This window comes from Narcine bancroftii, chromosome 3 (genome assembly GCF_036971445.1).
Source record: "Narcine bancroftii isolate sNarBan1 chromosome 3, sNarBan1.hap1, whole genome shotgun sequence".
NCBI lineage: Eukaryota > Metazoa > Chordata > Chondrichthyes > Torpediniformes > Narcinidae > Narcine > Narcine bancroftii.
Genome location: NC_091471.1, coordinates 6080621 through 6102860, shown reverse-complemented (window position 1 = coordinate 6102860; position 22240 = coordinate 6080621). Strand labels below are relative to the sequence as shown.

The following is a 22240-nucleotide window of genomic DNA, read 5'->3' as shown; positions in this document are numbered from 1 at the left end:
TTGGCTGGTTAACTGTAATTTAATGAATTAAATTAATAACTGTAAATTAATGAATGAGCAATAGTTTCTGGTGGTGTTTCATCATCATGGAATGAATGACAATATTACACAAAATTGTATTTCGTTTGCTGTGTCAAAGAAAGAGAAGCAAAACAAGATCCCTTTCCATGATTTGCCTCCAATGCTCCCGCAGCATTTGCAGCCGCAGAGACTTCAGTCCAAGCCATCGGCCACCCGCGCTCCAGGTCCAAACCTCAGACACGATCAGGAAGCCTCCAGCGCTTGCGAGCCCTTGGGAACCCCCTCACGCCCTTGGCAACCTCTCGCATCCCAGTTCTGATACCTGATACCCCCTTCAGCCAATCTCCAGCAGTCTGCAGCCTGGTGTGCCTCCTTAGACCGCAAGGCCCCAGCAGTTCACAGTCTGAACGGGTTCCTCACTTCGAAGCGCCAATGGCCTGTGCGTTCTTCAGCCACAGAGCACCTGTAGGGTCATCTAATCTGCTTCTCCTTCAGAAACAGAGAGTGTTCTCCCCATATTTTGATGCCCCAGTCAGTCCATTGATTCCTTGGAGTCTGCAACCCCTCAAGGCCGCTGCCAGCACAGGCACTGCCATCTTGGGCCCAGACCCCACAGTTGCAAGGTTTTAAAATAAAATTCCAACGGCTCCTTTAACAGGCCATTCATAGCCTGTTCAGATTCGTCAGGAGTAGGACTGGGTGGTAAAAGATTTCAGATTTCAGATATATTGTCAGAGCACATACATGACAACACATACAACTCTGAGATTCCTTTTTCCTTTGGGCCAGGCAAAATTACCCCTAATTGTAGTGCAAAAACATAAACTGTACACAGTGAAAACATGTAAACAAACAAAGAACTGTAAACAGATAGCGAATATAAACAAACTAACTGCGAAATAGAGAGAGAATTAAAAAAATCAATAAAGTGCAAAAGTACGAGTCTTTAAATGAGTCCCTGATTGAGTTTGTGGTTGAGGAGTCTGATGGTGGAGGGGGAGCAGCTGTTCCTGAACCGGGTGGTGTGAGTCTTGTGACACCTACACCTCTTTCCTGATGGCATCCGCGAGATCAGAGTGTGTGTTGGGTGGCGAGGGTCTTGGATGTTTGCTGCTGCTCTCCGATGGCAACTTTCCCTGTAGATGTCCTTATTAGTGGGGAAGGTTTTGCCTGTGATGCCCTGGGCTGAGTCCACCACCTTTTGGAGGGCTTTACGCTCAGGGGTATTGGTGTTCCCATACCAGACCGTGGTTCAGCCGGTCAGCACACCAGGCTTTCCGATGTCATGCCAAACCTCCGCAAACTCCTGAGGAAGTCGAAAGGCTGCAGAGGAGCACCGTGTCTCCGCTCCCTGGTCTCCCAAGGACCGCAGCATTTTTCTTTGTGTGTGTGTGGGAGTAAATAAAGGAATGGGAATGCTCTATGAGCCGGCATCGAGTTGATGAACCAAATGGCCTCTTTCTGTGTCACCAGGAAGTGAGGTAAATAAAAACAAGGCCCCTTCTGCCTTGGCTGAAAATATAGTTATGAAGAAAATGGCTGGAATCCCTAAGCTTCCGTAGAATCTGGGAACGCCGGGCCGGGAATGACAATTCGATTTTTGTTTCAGAATTGCGCCTACTTGATAAAATGGATCAGGCCCCTGAACATTTAAAAGGAATAATATCTTTCTTTGCCTCCAACCTAAAATGCTCCTCCTTTTCGGGGTAAATGAAAACATTAATTTTGGGGCATTCTCAGAATCACATTCCGATGAAATGTAGCTCACTTTGAGGGTGAACAGACTGAAAGGAAAGTGGGGAGACAAAGTTGATGTATGTTTTTCTCCCCCCCCATACCTCCCTCCCCCCATACCCCACCCCCCTCCCAGATAGGTTCAAGCCTGGAAGGGACTGAACAAGTCGGAGAGAGAGGGAAAAAAAAAAGTCAGGAGATCTCAGACGGCACTCAAAAAGAACTTTGTATTAAATTGTCAACTCGTGGGGATTCCAGGGGAGCTAATGGCACAATAGCCCGAGATAGACTTACGCTCCGTCCTTGTGAGAGCACAATAGAGGGATGCAAGCTTCAACACAGCACACCAGCTGAAGATACAATGACGCTGTAACTGAGATCTCAATTAGACACTTCACTGGCAGTTTATCATGATCTCTCGACCAATTTAAAGGGTAGAAAGGTTGAGCCGGCACAAAAAGGGAGCTCAGGCGAGCTAGAAAGTTCTGCATTGAGGCTGTTTCACAGATGATTAAGTACCACACAGCAAAGCTGATAAGTCTCCCCCCACCCACCCAACCCACTCCCTTCCACTGAGACATTTATTTTTAATATAAAAGGCAGGCAAATAAAGGAAAAGGAAGCAAGAAAGACAAACTGAATCCTTGTAACAAAGGGCAGGCATTCTTGAAGTTTGAAGCAGCGTTGTGGGACAGAACTTCTTCAAGATGTGCCACACTTCATAATTGTGGATTTGATAACTCTGCTTCTCCAATATTCTGCTTCACTGGCAGCTTCCACTCACATAGAACATCTTATAATTAATTATAACATCTTCATATTAATCAAACAGTATTTATTTGTACAAATGAATTACTTGTCCTACATTTGGTATTGTTCGTCTGTATTTGTGTTATGTCTGGTTGAGTGTCTACGTGTTTTTGCACCGAGGACCAGAGAACACTGTTTCGTCGGGTTGTAACTTATGATATAAACTTGACTTGACTTGGCAGACAGGAACAAGCCCTTAAACAGAGCAGGTCACATAGCATAAATGGGTAGAAAAGGTCAGTTTGTTTTTTGGGCCTGAAGAATGCTTTATCGAGACTGAAGTGTGAAGGGGGCGAAAAGAGCATAAGAAATAGGAGCTGGAGTTGGCCATCTGGCCCTTCGAGCCTCCTCCGCCATTCAATGAGGTCATGGCTGATCTCATATCCCTTAATTCCCCTACTTTGCAGAAATCTGTCCAATCTAATCAAATATATTCACTGAGATGGCCTTCAATGGGCAGTGAACGCCACAGGTTCACCACTCTCTGGGGAAAGAAGTTACTCCTCATCTCCATCCATAAAATCTACTGCCCTGAATCTTCAGGCTATGTCCCCTAGTTCTAGTCTTCCCCACCAATGGGAACAACATCTAACTTATCCATGCCTTTCATAATTTTATACATTTCTCTAAGGTCCCCTCTCATTCTTCTAAATTCAAGTGAGTACACCCTCAGACGATTCAATCTCTCCTCACAAGCTAACCCCCTCATTTCTGGAATCAACCTGGTGAACCTCCTCTGCACCGCCTCCAAAGCCAGTCCATCCTTGCTCAAGTTAGGAGACCAGAACTGTGCACAGTATTCCAGAGATGGCCTCACCAGTACTTTGTACAGTTACAGGATAATCTTTCTGCTCCAAAATTCAATGCCTCTAGCAATGAAGGCCAACATTCCATTTGCCTTCTTGATAGCCTGCTGCACCTGCAAACCAACCTTCTGCGATTCATGAACAAGCCCTCCCAAGTCCCCCTGCACAGCAGCAGACTGCAATCACTTGCCATTTAAATAATATTCTGATCTTATATAATATTATGTATGTAAATGGAGAAAGAAGGTCATCTCTCCCCTCTGCCCATATCTCCATCTCTCTCACCTCTGTCCTCTAATCTATAACCACTTGGCCCCTCCTCAGTCTCCCTCTTTATATGCATAATATCATGTACTGAAGGAAATGAGAGGCATCAAAATGAGAACTAGACAGCCCATTGATCCAAGTTGAAGCCAAGGGCTTTGTGGCCTTCCGGGTGGGAAATGGAAAAGGTGAGACAGTGGAAGCCAGGGAATTAGTGAGAATCAGGTTCAACTTTATTGTGGCGAACATGTGTCACTAAATTCATTGTTCTATAGCAGTAGAGTAATCCATCACAGGTACAAAATTGCTGTGCATTACAATTCCTTAAATACAAGAGAAAAAGTGACTTAGTAAAAAGACAACGCTGGAGAAACTCAGCAGGTCAAACAGTGTACTTTATAGAGCAAAGATGAAGATACGGGACCAAAGTTTCAGACTTGAGCCCTTCATCAAGGTGTGGAGAAATGTCAGCAGGTGTCTGAACATAAGAGGTTGTGGGGGGGGGGGGGGTGCGGTGGGAGGATGCACAGTCCCAAAGGCAGGAGGTAATAGGTGGATAAGGGAGGGAGGGAACACCAGCAAACAGGGGGAGGGAGGATGGCTCAGTGACTAGAAAGGGAAGGGGGTGGAGAGCTAAGGGAAAGAAGACAAGGGAAGGGAGGATAAGGAAGAGCGAATTAGCAGAAATCTGGAGAAGTCAATGTCACTGTCATCCGGCTGGAGAGTCCCTAGATGGAAAATCAGATGTTGTTCCAATTTATGGGTGGTCTTGGTGGGCTAGGTGCATGAGGCCATGGACATACATGTGAATATGGAAGTGGGTCTCAGAATTGCAATGGCCGTCTGGAGAGTGCCCATCGGTTCATTTTTTGTAAATCTGAAGGCAGAGGGGAAGGAGCTGTTTTTGAAATATTGAGTGTGTGTCTTCAGGCTCCTGTACCTCTTTCCTGAGGTATCAGTGTGAAGAGTGGTGGGTTCCTGGAATGGACTGTCAGGGATACCGGTGGAAGCACTGAAAAAAGGGCATGGTCTGGGTGGTGTGGGTCCTTGATGATAGAGGCTGCTTTCTTGAGACACCTCTTCTTAAAGGCAGGTACAGAAAGGGAAGGCTCTGCAGAGGGAGTGCCCACTGAGTCGGTGTGGGTGGAAGTCAGAAATAGGAAGGGAGTTGTCTATAGGCCCCAAATAGCCCTTGGGATACTGAGGAGGCAATTTTGGAAAAGTGCAGGAAATACAGGCTTGTGGTTATGGGTGATTTCAACTTACCTAATATTGACTGCACAAGGGATAGATGGGGCTGAGTTTGTTAGGTGTGCATAAGAAGGATTCCTGGCACAGTATGTTTACCGGCAACGAGAGGAGATGCTACACTGGATCTGGTTCTCTGGAGAATGAACCTGGTCAGGTGGCAAATCTCTCAGTGGAAGAGCATTTTGATGAGTGACCACAACTCCCTTAGCTTCAATATCGCTATGGAAAAAGATATCAACAATCAAAATGGGAAAGCACTCAACTGGGGAAGGGCTAATTATGAAGGGATGAGGCAGGAACTAGTGAGAATAAATTAGAAACTGATGTTTAAGGGTGAAAGCACAGAAGTAATGTGGAGGAAGTTTAGGGACAACTTGTGCAGGGTTCAAGATAGGTTTGTTCGAATGGGACAAGGAAAAGGTGGTTGGAAAAGGGATTCAAGGTTGACGAAACAGGTGAGGCAACTATTCAACAGGAAGAAGGAAGCAGACATTAGGTACAGGAAGCAGGAAACAGGAAGGGCTCGAGAAGTAGATGGTAGCCAGGAAGGAGCTTAAGAAACTACTTGGAGAGCTGGAAGGGGGCATAAGAAGACCTTGGTATGTAGAATTAAGGAGAATCCCAAGGTGTTCTATGTATAAGTGAAGAACTGAAGGATGAGGAGAATGAAGGTGGGGCTACTAAAGGATAAAGGAGTGCCTGAAGGTGGAGGAGGTTGGGGAGGTCCTAAATGAATACTTTGCATCAATATTCACAAGAGAAAAGGACCTTGATCATGATGAGGTTGAAATTGAACAGGCCTTTGTACTGGACTATGTTGAGATCTTCTTAAAAACATCAAGATTGATAAGTCCCCAGGGCCAGATGCGATGTACTCCAGGTTGCTATGGGAAGTGAGAGAAGAGATAGCTGGTGGAATAGCTATGATCTTTGAATCCTCTGACTGCAGGAGAGGTGCCGGAGGATTAGAGAATGGTAAATGTAGTCCCCTTGTTTAAAAAAGATAAAAGGGAGACCCGTGAGTCTTACATCAATGGTGTGCAAACTATTGGAGAGGATTTTGAAGGAGAGGATATAGTCAGCATGGCTTTATGAAGGGAATGTCGCGCCTCACGAATCTAATTGAGTTTTTTGAGGAGGTAACAAAAGAAATTGAGGCAGGTAGGGCAGTAGATATGGTCTACATGGATTTTAACAAGGCATTTGACAAGGTCCCCTATAAGAGACTCGTCAAGAAAGTCATGAGGCAGGGATCAGTGGGACCTTGGCCGTATGGATAAAAAATTGGCTTGTCGGAAGAAAGTAGAGAGTAGTAGTAGAAGGAAAGTAATTCTGCCTGGAGGTTTGTCTCTGGTGGAGTGCAGAAATAATCTGTTCTGGGACCCTTGCTTTTGTGAATTTTATAAATGACCTGGATGAAGAGGTGGAAGGATGCGTCAGTAAGTTTGCCCATGACACAAAGGTTGGAGGAGTTGTAGATGAAGGTGAAGGTTTTCAAATGTTACAAGAGGATATGGACAGGATGCAGAGTTGGGCAGAAAAGTGGCAGATGGATTTCAATCCTGATAAGTGTGATGTGATGTATTTTGGAAGGAGAAACCTGCAGGCTGAGTACAGTGTTAATGGTCAGTTACTTAAGAGTGTGGATGAGCAGAGGGACCTTGGGGTCCAAATCCATACATCCCCTCAAGTTCGCTGCACAAGTTGATGAGATAGTTAAGAAGGCCTATAGGATGCTGGGATTCATTAATGGGGGATTGATTTCAAGAGTAGAGAGGTCATGTTGCAACCCTACAAATCTCTGGTGAGACCACACTTAGTGTATTGTATTCAGTTCTAGTCACCTCATTATAGGAAGGACGTGAAAGCTACGGAGAGAGTGCAGAGGAGATTTACCAGGATGTTGCCTGGATTGGGAAACATTTATGAGGCAAGGTTAGTGGAGCTGGGACTTTTCTCTTTGGAGCATGGAAGGATGAGAGGAGACTTAATAAAGGTCTACAAGATTATGAGAGACATAAATAAGGTGGACAGCCAGCACCTGTTTCCCAGGGCAGGAATTACAAACACCAGAGGACATAGGTGCAAAGTTAAGGGAGGGAAGTTTAGTGGAGACATCAGGGATAAGTTTTTTACACAGAGAGTTGTGGGGGTCTGGAATGCCTTCTCCTGTCCTGGATATTGGCACCTTTATACAAGACGATGATGTAGCCAGTGAGAATGGTGAGGTCATGGGAGGTATCCTGGATGTTGGTAGAAGTGACTGGACCAGGGGAAAGATGATGGAATCAGAACAGGGAGATAAGTTCAGTGGGGCAAGAGCTGGTGGAAACTATGGGCCTGCCCGGACAGTCCTGATGGTGGCTCAGAATCAGAATCAGAATTTATTGTTATGAACAAGTCGTGACATTTTTTGTTTTGCAACAATATCACAGTGTTGTAGATGAAGGTGAAGGTTTTCAAACAACATCATATAACCCACCTTACAAAAGAAAAGTGCAAAAAAAGTTCAATGTCAGGCAGTATCTTTGGTCCACTGATCATTCAGGAATCTGATGGCAGCGGGGAAGAAGCTGACCTTGTGTCGCTGAGTGGTCGTCTTTAGGCTCCTGTACCTTTTCCCCGATGGTAGCAGAGGGAAGAGGACGTGGCCTGGTTGGTGGGGGTCGTTGAGGATAGAGGCTGCTTTCTTAAGATACCACTTTTGTAGATATTCTCGATGGAGTGAATTCTGGTGCCTGTGATAGTGAACCCACTGGAGATTTTTCTTGTCCTGAGCATTGGGACCTCTGTACCAGACAGTGATGCAACCAGCCAGATTGCTCCCTACAATACACCTATCGAAGTTTTCAAGAGTCTTTGTTGACTTATCAAATCTTCTCAGACACCTCACAAAGTATAGCACTGGCGAGCCTTCTTTGCGATTGAATCGATATGGAGGCTGCAGGACAGAACTTCAGAGATGTTGATATCCAGGAATTTGAAGGTCTTGTCCATCTCCACTACTGAGCCCTCGCTGAGGACTGGGGAAAGGACAGGAGCAGGAAGTGCGCCATTTGTGTAATGTCAGGTTGGAGTCTGTGGAGGGAAGATCTCCTGGTGAATTAAGATCTGGGAAAGTACAGGAGGTAGTGGCCTGGTGTGGCCATGATCCAGGAGTAGATTTGAGGATGTATCCAAGAGTTGGTGCCTGGCAAGGTAGAGATCCATCCACCGGACCATAACGACCACAAAGTTGGGTGGGAAGGAAGGATCATAGAAATACTGTAACAGTAAATCACATCAGCAAAACCGAGCTTTGAACCTGTGCTCAGCAAAATAATGTAAAGCCCAGACCTTGTGTTCTCCTGAATTTTTCATCCTCCCTCCCTTCCCTGCCAATCCCATCCTGGCCAACGTTTCATGCCCATCCCACCACTACACATCATGAACTTTGTAGCGGAGAGAGTAGAGAGTAAAGAAGTAAAACAGGAAAGTCTGCAGACACTGTGGTTGAAATAACAACACGACACTGGAGAAACCCAGCAGGTCAAACAGTGTCATTTATATACCAAAGATAAAGATACATCACCAATGTTTCGAGCTTGAGCCCTTCATTAAGAGAGTAGACAGTGCCAAGTTCCTCGGAGACTACTAGACAGTGGACACACAACATCTCCTCACTTGTAAGGAAGGGTGCAACAGCGACTGCACTTCCGAAGAAGACTGAAGCGGGCAAGGCTACCAGCTGCCATCATGTCATCCTTCTACAGGAGATCTATCGAGAGAGTCCTGGCCGGCTACAATGTGGTACGGTTGCTTTAGAGAAATGGATCAGAGGACAATCCACGGGACCATAAGAGTGGCAGAGAAGATCGCTGAAGTCTCCCTCTCCCCCATCGATGTGATCTTCCAGGATAATGAAGAGGTCTGAAGAGGGCGCCCAAAATCATTGAGGACTCCTTCCGTCCTGCACACAGCATCTTTCAGCTTCTCTTGTCGGGAAGGAAATACAGGAGGATCAGAGCCAGCACCACCAGGCTGAGGATTAGCTTCTCCCCATGGGCAGTGAGATACTGAATGACTGATGAGCTGCTCATACAATCCTTCCATGACTCTCATATTCACAAAACAATGTTTATTTATATTTTTTATATGTAATGTATATTTGTCCTGCATATGTATTGTTTGTTTGTATATGTGTTATGTCTGTTGTGTGTCTGCATGTTTTGCATCAAGGACCGGAGAACGCTGTTTCGTCAGATTGTTCTTGTGCAATCAGATGACAATGAATTTGTCTTGTTTACTCTCCCATCCCTCCTCACATTGAAAGCTTATGTACAGAAGGGTGACACAGTCGTTTGAAAAGGGATCCGTTCCACAGAGGCTCCCATGCTCCCACTAGCACTATGGGTGAAACACGAAAGTCTGCAGACTCCGTGGTTTGTAGTAAAAATGAAACCGAAATGCTGGAGGAACTCAACCAGTCTTTCAACGTCCATAGGGGACAAAGATATATCGCCGACGTTTCAGGCCTGAGCCCTTCTTCAAGGAATAAGCAAAAACAATCCAGGATATCTTAGAATAGAGGTAGTGCTGGCTGGGGAAGAGTCCAGGCCAACATTGCACTATGGTCCCACGAGCACCGTACACAGATTACCCAATGATTACCACACTCACAAAACCCTTCACATGCAAACTGGCGATGTCTGAAGATGCATAAATATCAAGTTTTCACTTGTGATATCCAGTTAGGAGTTGCTGAGTGCAGTTTGTTAGATTTCATGGTTAACTGAAAAATACCTAGTATGCATAATGTGTCCAATAAGGAATATAACAAACGACCGTCAATTCAACATTCAGCAATTGCCAGCGAACTCTGATCTTCCAACGTTACGTCAATCATGCTTTTAGCTTTTGGGGTCGTAACAACACTTGTTTTCTTTGCATGTGATTATGTTTTGAAAATGGTGTAAGTGCTGACCTTATTAGTTTTGTTAAAGAGATTTTGTTCATTTCCTCTAGGCTGTAATGAGCTAAGTAGCTAAACGGCTCTGTCACAAACACCCGAGTCTCAAAGAATGCTAGACAGGCTGAGGACTAAAAGGCGGGCGCCAGGCATCTGAGCCAGAGCTGATGGAACCTGGCGCTTTTCAAAGACCTAGTTCCCCGTTGCTTCGAAATTCAGCCTTTTCTCAATGCTGCCTGAATGAGAACTTTCAGTCGCTCTCAATACCCCATCAAGAACACACTTTCACCTCCTGGGATCCAGAGGGGAGCCCCCTACGAAGCAGGACAGGAAGGACCAATTTCCCTTCTCAGAGAGGTCACTAACCCACAGTAAAGATTTAAATGAATTGGGAAGGGTCAGAGCAGAACTGAGGAGGAATTTTTTTTTGCGCAGGAGGATGGTTGGGGTCTGGAACATGCAGACAGAAACAAAAACAACCACAGGGGTATCACGGTATGGTACGGCGACACCAATATCCCTGAGTGTAAAGCCCTCCAAAAGGTAGTGAACACAGCCTAGGACAACACAGGCAAAACCTTCCCCCATTATCGAGAACATCTACAGGGAATGCTGCGGTCAGAGAGCAGCAGCAATCGTCAAGGATTCACACCACCCAGCACACGCTCTGTTCTCACTGCTGCCTTCAGGAAAGAGGTATCGGTGCCACAAGACTCGCACCAGCAGGTTCAAGAACAGCTGCTCCCCCTCCACCATCAGACCCCTCAACAACAAACTCAGTCGGGGACTCATTTAAGGACTCTTACTTGAGCACTTTATTGATTTTTTTTTTCTCTCTGTATTGCAGTCAGTTTGTTTACATTTGTTATCTAGTTACAGATCTTTTATTTGTTTACTTGTTTACACTGTGTACAATTTCTTTTTCGCACTACCAATAAGTGATAATTCTTCCTCGCCTCCGGAAAAAGAATCCCAGGGTTGTTTGTGATGCCAGGTATGTACTCTTGACAATAAATCTGAAATCTAAATTTAATCCCAAACATAACATCTGATTATTATTGATCCAAAAGTTATTGATCCAGAGAGGTGCATGGGATCCATGGTGAACTGTTTGTTTGAATTCAGAGGTGATTGGCTCTGAGAAGCGAGACAGTAGTGTTGGAAGGGTTTTATTCTGGCTGGAGGTCTGTGACCAGGGACATTCCACAGGGTAAAAATATAATGCTGGAGAAACTCAGCAGGAGGAACAGTATACTTTATAGATCAAAGATAAAGATACATAACCAATGTTTCAGGCTTGAACCCTTCATCAAGGTATGGAAAAATGTGGACAGGCGCCCGAACAAAGTGGTGGAGTGGGGGGGAAGGGCAGGGGAAATAGCACCGTCTCACTGGCAGGACATAATAGGTGGCTAAGGGAGGGAGAGCACACCAGCAAACAAGGGGAGGGGGGATGGCTCTGTGAATGGAGAGCTGGAGGAAAGGAGACAGAGGGAAAATGGGGAGTGGCCTAGTAGAAACGCGAGAAGTCAACGTTAATGAGGTTGGAGAGTGCCCAGACAGAATAGTAGGTGCTCCTTCAATTTATGTGGCCTTGGTTTGACAGCACGAGGCCATGGACAGACATGTCAGCGCGGGAATGGGGGACGATACTGAAATGGCTGGTCACTGGGAGATCCCTGTCACCGATGCGGACAGAGCGAAGGTGCTCAGTGAAGCGATCTCCCAGTCTCTCTGATGTAAAGAAGGCCACAACGGGAAGCACTGGGCATAGTAGAGGACCCCGCAGATTCACAAGTGAAGTGCTGCTTCACTTGGAAGGACTGTTTGGGCTCCCAAATAGTGGTGAGGGAGGAGCTGTGGGCACAAGTGCACGTCTGACCTGCTGAGTTTCGCCGGCATTGTGCTTTTCTCTTGAATCATAGCATCTGATGACTTTCGTGTTTTACTCTGGTATTCCGCAGGGATCGATCTTGGGACCCCTGTTGTGGGTGATAAAAAATATAGATGACTTGAAGGGAAAAGTAGGAGGATGGCTTCGTTAGGTTGCAGGTGACACAAAGATAGGTGGAATTGTGGATCGTGTAATCCTGCAGAATATGGACGGTTAAAGATAAGGGCAGAAAACTGGCAGATGGAGTTTAATCAGGACAAGTGTGAGGTGTTGCATCATGAGAGGTGAAATGTAAGAGGCAAGGATACAGTTAATGGCTGGGCTCTTAAAACCATTGATGCATAGAGGGAATCTGGGGGTCCAGGGTCTTACCTCCTTGAAAGTGGTCATGCAAATTGATCGGGTGATAAAGAAGGCGTATGGTACATTTGCCTTAATTGTTGTGGCATTAGGAAATCCTATTGCAGCTAAGTAAAACTTTGGTAAGGATATACTTGAAACTATATGTTCAATTCTGTTAGCCTCATTGCAGGAAGGATGTGGAGGTGTTGGAATGGATGCAGAAGAGATTAATCAGTATGTCGTGTGGATTAGAGGGTATGAGCTACAAGGAGAGGTTGGATGGACTTGGGTTGTTTTCTCTGGAGCATCAGAAGCTGAGATAAGACCTGGTAGCAGGGGTCCCAAAACATTTTAGGTCATCAACCCCTTCATGGAATACTTGATCCCTCATCGACCCCCAGGCATGGAATCCCAGCACTGGACGGTGCTGGTTGGTGGGGGTGGGGTGCTTCCAAATGTACAAAGAGCACACACATCTTTCTTCTGTGCTCTGTCTGTCCTCATGTTCGCTCTCCACTTATTCAAAGGCTGAAGCCAAAGGCCGCTCTTAGGCATTATTTTCCATTGATCCATCCCTGCTTTCCACCACAAAAATTCAATCGACCCTCCCCCCCCCCCCCACCCCCACCCCAGCCCCAGCATTATCATCCCCCTTTCAATCTCCTGGCATCTATCGACCCCTTGGATAGTCCCATCGACCCCTTTGGAGATCCCTGCCATATAGGTTTATAAAATTATGTGAGACATAAAATTATGGTAGCCAGAACTTTTCCCCAGTGTAAATACGTCAAACAGGATGGCATGTGTTGAAGGTGAAGGGAGAACGTTTAAAAGAGGTCGGTGCAAGATTTTTTTTACACAGAGGGTGGTGGGTGCCTGGAACAGGCTGCCAGGAAGAGGCATGGGAACAGATAAAAACAGTAGTATTCAGGAGCCATCAGATGGACACATGAATATGCAGAAGATAAAGGGATATCTATCATGTGCAGGAAACTGGGCGTCAGTTTAATTTGGGCATCATATTCGGCGCACGTGGGCTGAAGGGTCTGTTCCTGCACTGTACTCTTCTCCATTCTTTTACACTACCTCCATGTTCATATACCACAAACATAACTGTCCCATCCTGCCCTGTTGAACATTTCCAGTATTTTCTGCTTTTATTTGAAAATCATTGCATGGTTGCAAAATTCTCAACCCTTCTTGAACTGATATTCTGTCAGAGTTGCTGCTCTTCGGAGAATGCAATTTCCCCTCTCAGTGTTTTTTTTGTCCCTTGTTATTTCTTTATCCTACTGGTGAAGGTTTTACTTGGCTCTTTTTTGTTTAAAGTCTTCCATTATTATCAAATCACTCCGTCCCACCTTTTTTTTGTGAAGGTAAGCTTTGATTTATTTACCTTCGAGAGTGGAATGGTTCAGTAGGGGGGGCTCCCACCTTTTACAATCCAGATATAAAAGAGTTGATGCGAGGGAAGGTAATCCTGCTGGATGGAGAGTCTAAAACTGTGAGAACTGGTCTATGAGAATTAGGCTTTTCATGAGTAAAGTCATGAAAAGTTTTGATGGCAGGGTGTGGTAGAAGTGTCCATTTTTAACTTTAAATCTGAGATTATCTTTTATATAACCATAAAACCACTTACAGCACAGAACAGGCCAGTTCGGCCCGACTAGTCCATGCCGTAACAAATTCCCACCCTCCTAGTCCCACTGACCAGCACCCGATCCATACCCCTCCAGTCCTCTCCTCTCCATATAACCATATAACCATATAACCACTTACAGCACAGAACGAGCCAGTTCGGCCCGACTAGTCCATGCCGTAGCAAATCCCCACCCTCCTAGTCCCACTGACCAGCACCCGGTCCATACCCCTCTAGTCCCCTCCTATCCATGTAACGATCCAATCTTTCCTTAAATGTAACCAATGATCCCGCCTCGACCACATCTGCCGGAAGCTCATTCCCCTCATGTTCCCCTTATAATTTTCCCCCTTCAATCTTAAACCATGTCCTCTAGTTTGAATCTCCCCCTTTCTTAATTGAAAAAGCCTATCCACATTTACTGTCTGTCCCTTTTAAAATCTTAAACACCTCTATCAAGTCCCCTCTCAATCTTCTACGCTCCAGAGAAAAAAGCCCCAGTCTGCACAACCTTTCCCTGTAACTCAGACCCTGAAATCCTGTCAACATTCTCGTGAACCTTCTCTGCACTCACTCTATTTTGTTTATATCTTTCCTATAATTTGGTGACCAAAACTGTACACAGTACTCCAAATTTGGCCTCACTAATGCCTTGTAAAATTTCATCATAACCTCCCTACTCTTGAATTCAATACTCCGCTTTATGAAGGCCAACATTCCAAATGCCTTCTTCACCACACCATCTACCTGAGTATCAGCCTTGAGGGTACTATTTATCACAACTCCTAAATCCCTTTGTTGCCCTGCACATCTCAATAGCCTACCATTTAATGTATATGACCTATTTAGATTTGCCTTTCCAAAATGTAACACCTCACACTTATCTGTATTAAATTCCATCAGCCATTTCTCAGCCCACACCTCCAGCCTTCCTGAATCACCTTTTAATCTACGGTAATCTTCCTCACTGTCCACAACACCACCAATCTTTGTATCATCCGCAAACTTGCTTATCCAATTCTCCACCCCTACTTCCAGATCGTTAAAATATATAACAAACAATAGTGGACCCAGGACTGATCCCTGAGGAACTCCACTCGTCACCGGCTTGTAGTTTGAAATTCTGAATACCTACATGACATCACATACAACCCTGAGATTCTTTGATTCCTGCGGCCCAGGAAGTCTTTCTACTTATCGGCAGTGCAGAACATTGTACTCAAGCAAACATATGTGTACAAAAGAGTGAAATGGAATTAGGTGAAACTTTTGCCTTAATATTGGTTTAATTAATACACAAGGGTAAATAGCTTGCTGTTGTGCCGAAGTTCCATTTTGTCTTTACTTTCCAAACATTGTAGTATTTAAATCCCTAACTTAATCACAGAGAATGCTACGTCTCTGCATTGACTAATCTCTATTTGTCCATCAATCCCCAATGCATCTTATTAAAATTGCTTGTGCATTCACATTTGCAAATTTTTATTCCGATCTGAAAGCTTTGAAAGCATACCTGCTGGATACATCACAGCGAGGCATGGGAGCTCAAGATTAGAACATCACGCAAACTTATCTCCCCTTAACTTAAATCAAATATAAAGAAGGGTGTGGCCATAAATGGGAGTACAGCACAATTTCATTAGCTTTGCAAAGCAGGTGCTCTGTTCCACGAGAAGATCTGTTGTAACCTGCCACAGGGTCTTTCTGCAAGAAAGCCCACACACAGATGGGCACGAGCCTTTTTGCGTGGTTTAGCTACCCATTCTGCAGCTAGTTCACGACGATTCACATGGCCTGTAATCTGCAGCCTTTAGCAAAATGTCTAGCGCGGGTTTCGAGAACAGCACAGCCTCAGTTCTCACATCTCACAGCTGCGCAACCACAAGAAAACTTTCTTTACCGGACTCTAATATTTTTCCAGAAAATATCATTTTTAACCCTTTTCTTGATGCTGAAATTTACTGAAAGGAAGGAAGCAAATAAAGCAAATCTATACAATCTGTGCTATAATCTATCATTCCACGGACTCCTTCTCCCACTGCCCAGGAAAGGTAACCGACACACTGAAGGGCCCATCACATCCCAGACACACTCTATCCTCCCTCCTCCCATCGGGGAGAAGGCTCAAGAGGGTGAAACCAATAGGTTTCAAGACAGTTTCTTCCCCTCAGCCATGAGGCTCCTGAATGACCCCTTTGCTTGGTACAAATTTATCTATTGTAAGTCTATACTCTGTATTTGTGCTCTGTACCCAGCTCCTGTTAGACTGCTCACAGAAGAACCCTTCTCACTGTACTATATAATGTGACAGATATCGTGCTATTCACCTCAACCAGGTGGATCCTTATGGTCACACTGCTTTCTGTACTGATACACTGGGTGGCATGGTTAGTGCCATTCTGTTACAGCGCGAGGGATCAGGACTGGGGTTCGAATTCAACACTATTTGTAAGGAGTCTGTACATTATTGCCGTGTCTGTGTGGGTTTCCTCTGGGTGCTCTGGTTCCCTCCCACCCTTCAAAATGTCCCAGGGTTTGTAGCCGAATTGGGTGTAATTGAGGTGCGCAGGCTCATGGGTCAAAAGGGCCTGTTACTGGGCTATATGTTCAAATTAAAAAAAAAATTCTCATTGCAAGTTTGCCCCTTACCTCTCATTAGCTGCATGATCCCCATCTCCACATTAAGTGTTCCATCGTTCTTAGTTGAAAGTCCTTTGATAGCCTCTCTAGTTTCAAATGAAGAATTGACCATAAGTCACTTATCTGTGGCCAGTGCACCATTTCTTCCCAGCTCATTGCAGCTGCCAGCCAAAGCCACTGCCCTATGGTCTTCACCTCACCATCCCTCCCCCCAGAGTGATTTTAAAACAAGCATCAATGCACCGGTGTTGGCCCATCAGATAAAGAGCATGGACTCCAAGCTTAATACATCAGGGGGATTATAGAGCCCACTTAAGGTTGCAGCAATTTAAAACTTGTAAACAAAAGACAAAATTGTAAATAGTTGTTTTGAATGTAAGGAAAAATGTCCTCTCATTAAAATCAACCGCAATCCCATGTCAGTTAGATTTTAATACCTTTTTTGTTTGCGCTGTGTTGCATTTTGTCAAAAACAGCTGCAGTTTGTCCTTTGCAATGAACGGAAAGAGGAAATGCTTGTGAAAGAATTGCACCCTTTTTTGTGGGGCTCACCATACATTTACAGCACAGAATGGAGTCACTGGAGCTGTGATGGAACCTCTGCAAATGCTTCATTGTTCATTTGAATTCCCTGTTTTAAGAACAGGAAAAATAGCCATTTGGTCCACATGCATTCTGGGATTAACCCTACGTTCCTTGTTTCATGGAGTCATCAAGACGGTCGGCATGGGAAACAGGCCCTTTCGATCACTAATTTTTCATTCCTCCCATTTTATTTTCATTCCCCCTCACACTCCCACTGACTTCTCCACCCTCCTGCGCATGAGTACACATGACTATACCGCATGTGTTGAAGAAAGCCAGAGCACCCGGGGGTGAAAGGGAGAACGTGCAAACTCCACACAGACTGCATCAGAGTCAGGGTCAAACTTGGACTTAGAATAGTGACGATAAGTTATCGAAGTAGGTTATTCAGCCTTTTGAGTCCGCTCCGCCATTCCACCGCGACCTGATCCATTCTCCCATTTGGCCCCACTCCTCTGCCTTCTCCCCTTAACCTTTGATATTGAGATGCTCATCAATCTCTGTTTTAAACACACGCAATGGCCTGGCCTCCACAGCCATCCGTGGTAGCAAATGCCAGAGATATACCACTCTCTCCTCGAGCTATGAGCTACTTGCGCCTGTGTGTTACTCCACCTTCTTAGATTTTTGTTCGTGGTCAACAGAACATTGGCTAAAATGTTCTGTGTAACTCCTAATTCTCTCGGTCTTGTAACAACTTGCTTCTTTTATCCTTCCACAGGTCTCTCGGATCCTTGATGTTCACTTAACATCGTCATTTAACAGAGCGTTATTTTAAAAAACTTAGACATATAGCACTGTAACAGGCCATTTCGGCCCATGACTCCCTGCTGCCCAATTTACACCCAATTAACCTACATTCCCGGTACGTTTTGAACTGTGGGAAGAAACCAGAGCCCCTGGGGAAAACCCACGCAGACACGATGAGAAGGTACAAACTCCTTACAGACAGTGTACACCCTTCTTTATATTTGATTTAAGTTAAGGGGAGATAAGTTTGCGTGATGTTCTAATCTTGAGCTCCCATGCCTCGCTGTGAAATATCCAGCAGGTATGCTTTCAAAGCTTTCAGATCGGAATAAAAATTTGCAAATGTAAAAGCACAAGCAATTTTAATAAGATGCATTGGGGAGTGATGGACAAATGGAGATTAGTCAACGCAGAGACGTAGCATTCTCTGTGATTAAGTTAGGGATTTAAATACTACAATGTTTGGAAAGTAAAGACAAAATGGAACTTCGGCATAACAGCAAGCTATTTATCCTTGTGTATTAATTAAACCAATATTAAGGCAAAAGTTTCACCTAATTCCATTTCACTCTTTTGTACAAATATGTTTGCTTGAGTACAGTGTTCTGCACTGCCGATAGGTAGAAAGACTTCCTGGGCCGCAGGAATCAAAGAATCTCAGGGTTGTATGTGATGTCATGTAGGTACTCAGAATTTCAAACTACAAAAGATAATCTCAGATTTAAAGTTAAAAATGGACACTTCTACCACACCCTGCCATCAAAACTTTTCATGACTTTACTCATGAAAAGCCTAATTCTCATAGACCAGTTCTCACAGCTTTAGACTCTCCATCCAGCAGGATTACCTTCCCTCACATCAACTCTTTTATATCTGGATTGTAAAAGGTGGGAGCCCCCCTACTGAACCATTCCACTCTCGAAGGTAAATAAATCAAAGCTTACCTTCACAAAAAAAAGGTGGGAGGGAGAGATTTGATAATAATGGAAGACTTTAAACAAAAAAGAGCCAAGTAAAACCTTCACCAGTAGGATAAAGAAATAACAAGGGATCAAAAAAAACACTGAGAGGGGAAATTGCATTCTCTGTTCCCGATCACTGGCGCTAGCCGTACATTATCCAAGATTCATACTATTCAGATTGCTTTCCTCCATTTATACATCTGTCCTCTATGTAGATGGGTTGAAACACATGCAGTTCATTTTTTCTCTCTTTTGTGCACACTTTAAAGGACAATCACACAGGTGGAAGAAAAGGTTTACATTTATTTTGTCACAAAATACTGAGTGCAAATTTTCTGACGATGCCACTGTTGCGGGCTGTGTAAAAAGGGGCGATAAGTCAGTATATAGGAGTGAGTTTGAAAACTTGGCTGAATGTTGCACCAACAACAACTTCGCACTCAATGTCACCAAAAACAAGATGCTGATTGTAGACTTTAGGAAGGGAAAACCAGAGGTTTACGACCAGTAATCACTGGGGCATCAGAGGTGGAAAAGGAGAGCAAATTTAAATTTCTGGAAGTCATCATCTCGGAGGATCTTTCCTGGACCCAACACACAAAAGTCACTGTGAAAAAAGCACGTCAGCATCCCTACTTCCTCAGGAGTTTGATAAAGTTCTGTAAGATATCATAAACCCTGGCAAACCCTGGTAAAGTATGCTGACTGGCTGCGTCATGACCTGGTGTGGGGGCACTAATAATTTTGAGTGGAAAGGCCTACGAAAGGTAGTGGACACAGCCCGGCACATCACAGGCAAAACTTTCCGCACCATAGAGAAAATCTCTGTGAAATTTGGAGAGCAGCAACAATGATCAAGTTTCCACAGCATCCAGCGCACGCTCTGTTCTCGCTGCGGCCATCAGGAAAGAGGTCTAGGTGCTACAAGTCTCAGACCTCAAGATTCAGGAACGGCTGCTACCCCTCCACAATCGAAATCCTCAACAGCAACTCAATCAGAGTCATTTAAGGACTCTGCACATAATTTTTTACTGAATTTTGTATTTCAGTATTTGCCTATTTCTTTCTCTGTTTACATTTCTCACTTTTGTGTACATATCTTTTTCTTGAGTTCCCTTTATACTACCGATAAGTAAAAATTCTGCCTGGTCCGCAGTAAAAGGAATCTTAGGTTTGCAGGTGATGTCATGTCTGTACTCTGACAATAAATCTGAACTTGAGTTTGAACATTGAGAAAAGTTTCGAGGAATGTAGGCCAAATGCAGGCAAATGGGACTAGCTCAGACCAAGTGAGTTGGCATCATTAAGATGGACCAAAAATCCTGTTGCTGTGTTGTACTGATCTATGACTTCTGTGCTTTCTCTTGTGAGTTCTTTCTCTCACACTGTTGCAATGTTTTGGAAAGTGTGCTGACTGCCTGCATCATGGTTTGATATGAGGAACTGTTACGGGTTATATTATGGTTATGGATAAATATGTCTTTGAAAGAGATAGATTGTGGGGGGTTTAGTGTAGGTCACTTCACAAACAGAGTAACACTTCTCAAAAGACATCTCATTTAAAATGCAAGAGCTTTGCTGAAGCTCAACATTCAGGTTCTGAGTGAGTTTGTAGAGACAATGGAACTGCTTTGGAAAGAACTTCAAAAGAAGGTGCAAGTGGATAATGTCCACACTGAGAAGCTGATAAGATCTTTCAAAGATTAGGTTTGGAGTCCTGTAAGAAGTTATTTGGTTTTTACAAGCAAAGAGAGGAAGGAATAAACAGAATTCTTCTCTTAAAGAGAGAGAGAAATCAGTTCTACAGTGGCTTTTGAGGCTGTAACATGGAAAGCTGGCAGGCTTGTTGAAAGACTCCATTTTGAAGATGGGTTGTGAGTTCTGAGTTCAGCCTTTTCAAAAACTTTGTCGTCCTTACAAGAGGAAATGGCTGGCTTGAGTATTTCTCCTGAAAGAAGGGAAACAAGAGGAACTCTATGGAAAAAAAGGTTATAATTTAGAAAACCCATGCTGGGGCAAGTTTCTTCGGCAAGACTTTGAAGTGACTGATTGTGTGTGCCCAATGAGCAACAAATATCTCTCTGAAACCAACATTAACCTTCCTGAGTGGTAACCATTTAACTTTGAGGACCAGAGCCTGGTGAAATTTCATAAATGTTAAATTCTGTGCACAGTATATGAACTTGGAAAAGTGAGAAGTGAGATTGGACTGTGAAACAAAGAACTTTCCTGACCATATACACATTACATACACGTGCATTTAGAATTAGAAGGGGTTAAGTTAGGTTAAGTTAATAATAATAAGGTAAAGATTGATCCTGTTGTTATATTTAAAGAAAATTAAAAGCAATTTTATTTAAGTAACCATTGTCTTGGTGAGTTTCTATTGCTGCTGGGTTTTGGAGTTCTCTGGGCTCGTAACATCACCAGCACCCCTGAGCATAAAGCCCTGAAAAACGTAGTGGACACACCCCAGGACATTACAGGCAAAACCCTCTCCACCATCGAGATCATCTGGGAATGCTGCTGTCGGAGAGCGGCAGCAATCATCAAAGATCCACACCATCCAGCACACCCTCTGTTCTCGCTGCTGCCATCAGGAAAGAGGTATCAGTGCCACAAGGCTCGCACCCCCAGGTGCAGGAACAGCTGCTCCCCCTCCACCATCAGACTCCAATTTTTTTCTTCCTTATTTTTTGCATTACCAATAAGTGGAATTCTGCCTGGCTTGCCGGAAAAGGAATATCAGGGTTGCATGTGATGTCCTCTGACAATAAATCTGAAAACTGAAAGGAGCACACCTAAGAACAACGATGTATCCATGATGTAATCTGTATGAATAAGTAATATTGGCCAGAGTACGAGGAATACCCCTGCTTTCATTCACTATGATTGCCAACAACTTGATGGTGCCTCAGTTGAAGGTCTCACCTGGGGCAATAGCATGGATGATGTCCTTCAGAGTGATGGAGCAAAGCAAGGCCAAATCACAGGACAGGGATGTAAATATTTTTTGAGGAGCAGGATATGTTCTGTAACCTGCCGGCTGAAGTTGAAGCATATTCTGCAGTCCCTTTCAAAAGGGATTAGATAAATGCTGGGGTTGGTGCAGGGTGATAGTTCGCACGGCGAGCTGTTGCTTTGGACTTTCGGCATGCTGGCCGAAATGGCCTTCTCCCGCATGATACCTTCCCACAATTCCAAAAAAAATTCCTCTTAACGTGCTGACATGTCCATTCACCGTGGTCCAGAAATTTCACAGCCCTTCACAGGAGAAAGCGCGAGGCAGCAGTCAAGGAGAAGGAAGTTCCTGGAGCACGGGGCACGCCCTTCTAAACGGGCAGGCCATTGTGTGGATGGAAGTCTCGGTGAAAGGTGCCTGGCTCCCAACAACAAAACTGCTTTTGTCAGTCCTTAAAATTGTGTTCACGCGCTCCCAACTTTTAACACACATCCCTTTTTCTTCTGTTTCATTTCTCCAGGGTGCCCAAGATACATTTGAGAATTACTACAGGAAACAAAGAAAGAAACAAGCTCGTTTAGTGCTTCAACCCCCTTCCAACATGGTAGGAATAATCTCCCCTTTCACTTGCA

At 44.4% G+C, this 22240-nt stretch overlaps 1 protein-coding gene across 7 annotated transcripts in view; it reads left to right on the top strand.

Moving 5' to 3' along the window:
• exoc6b (exocyst complex component 6B) overlaps nucleotides 1–22240 on the top strand; it is an 866329-nt gene that overhangs the window by 429228 nt on the left and 414861 nt on the right. For all 7 annotated transcript variants that reach the window (XR_011353246.1, XM_069923433.1, XM_069923435.1 and 4 more), the window contains exon 9: nucleotides 22129–22212. Coding sequence is in view for 6 of the 7 variants with exons in the window: in XM_069923433.1 (XP_069779534.1) it covers nucleotides 22129–22212 (84 nt within the window). In the remaining variant the exon portion in view is untranslated. The remainder of the gene's footprint in view (nucleotides 1–22128; nucleotides 22213–22240) is intronic.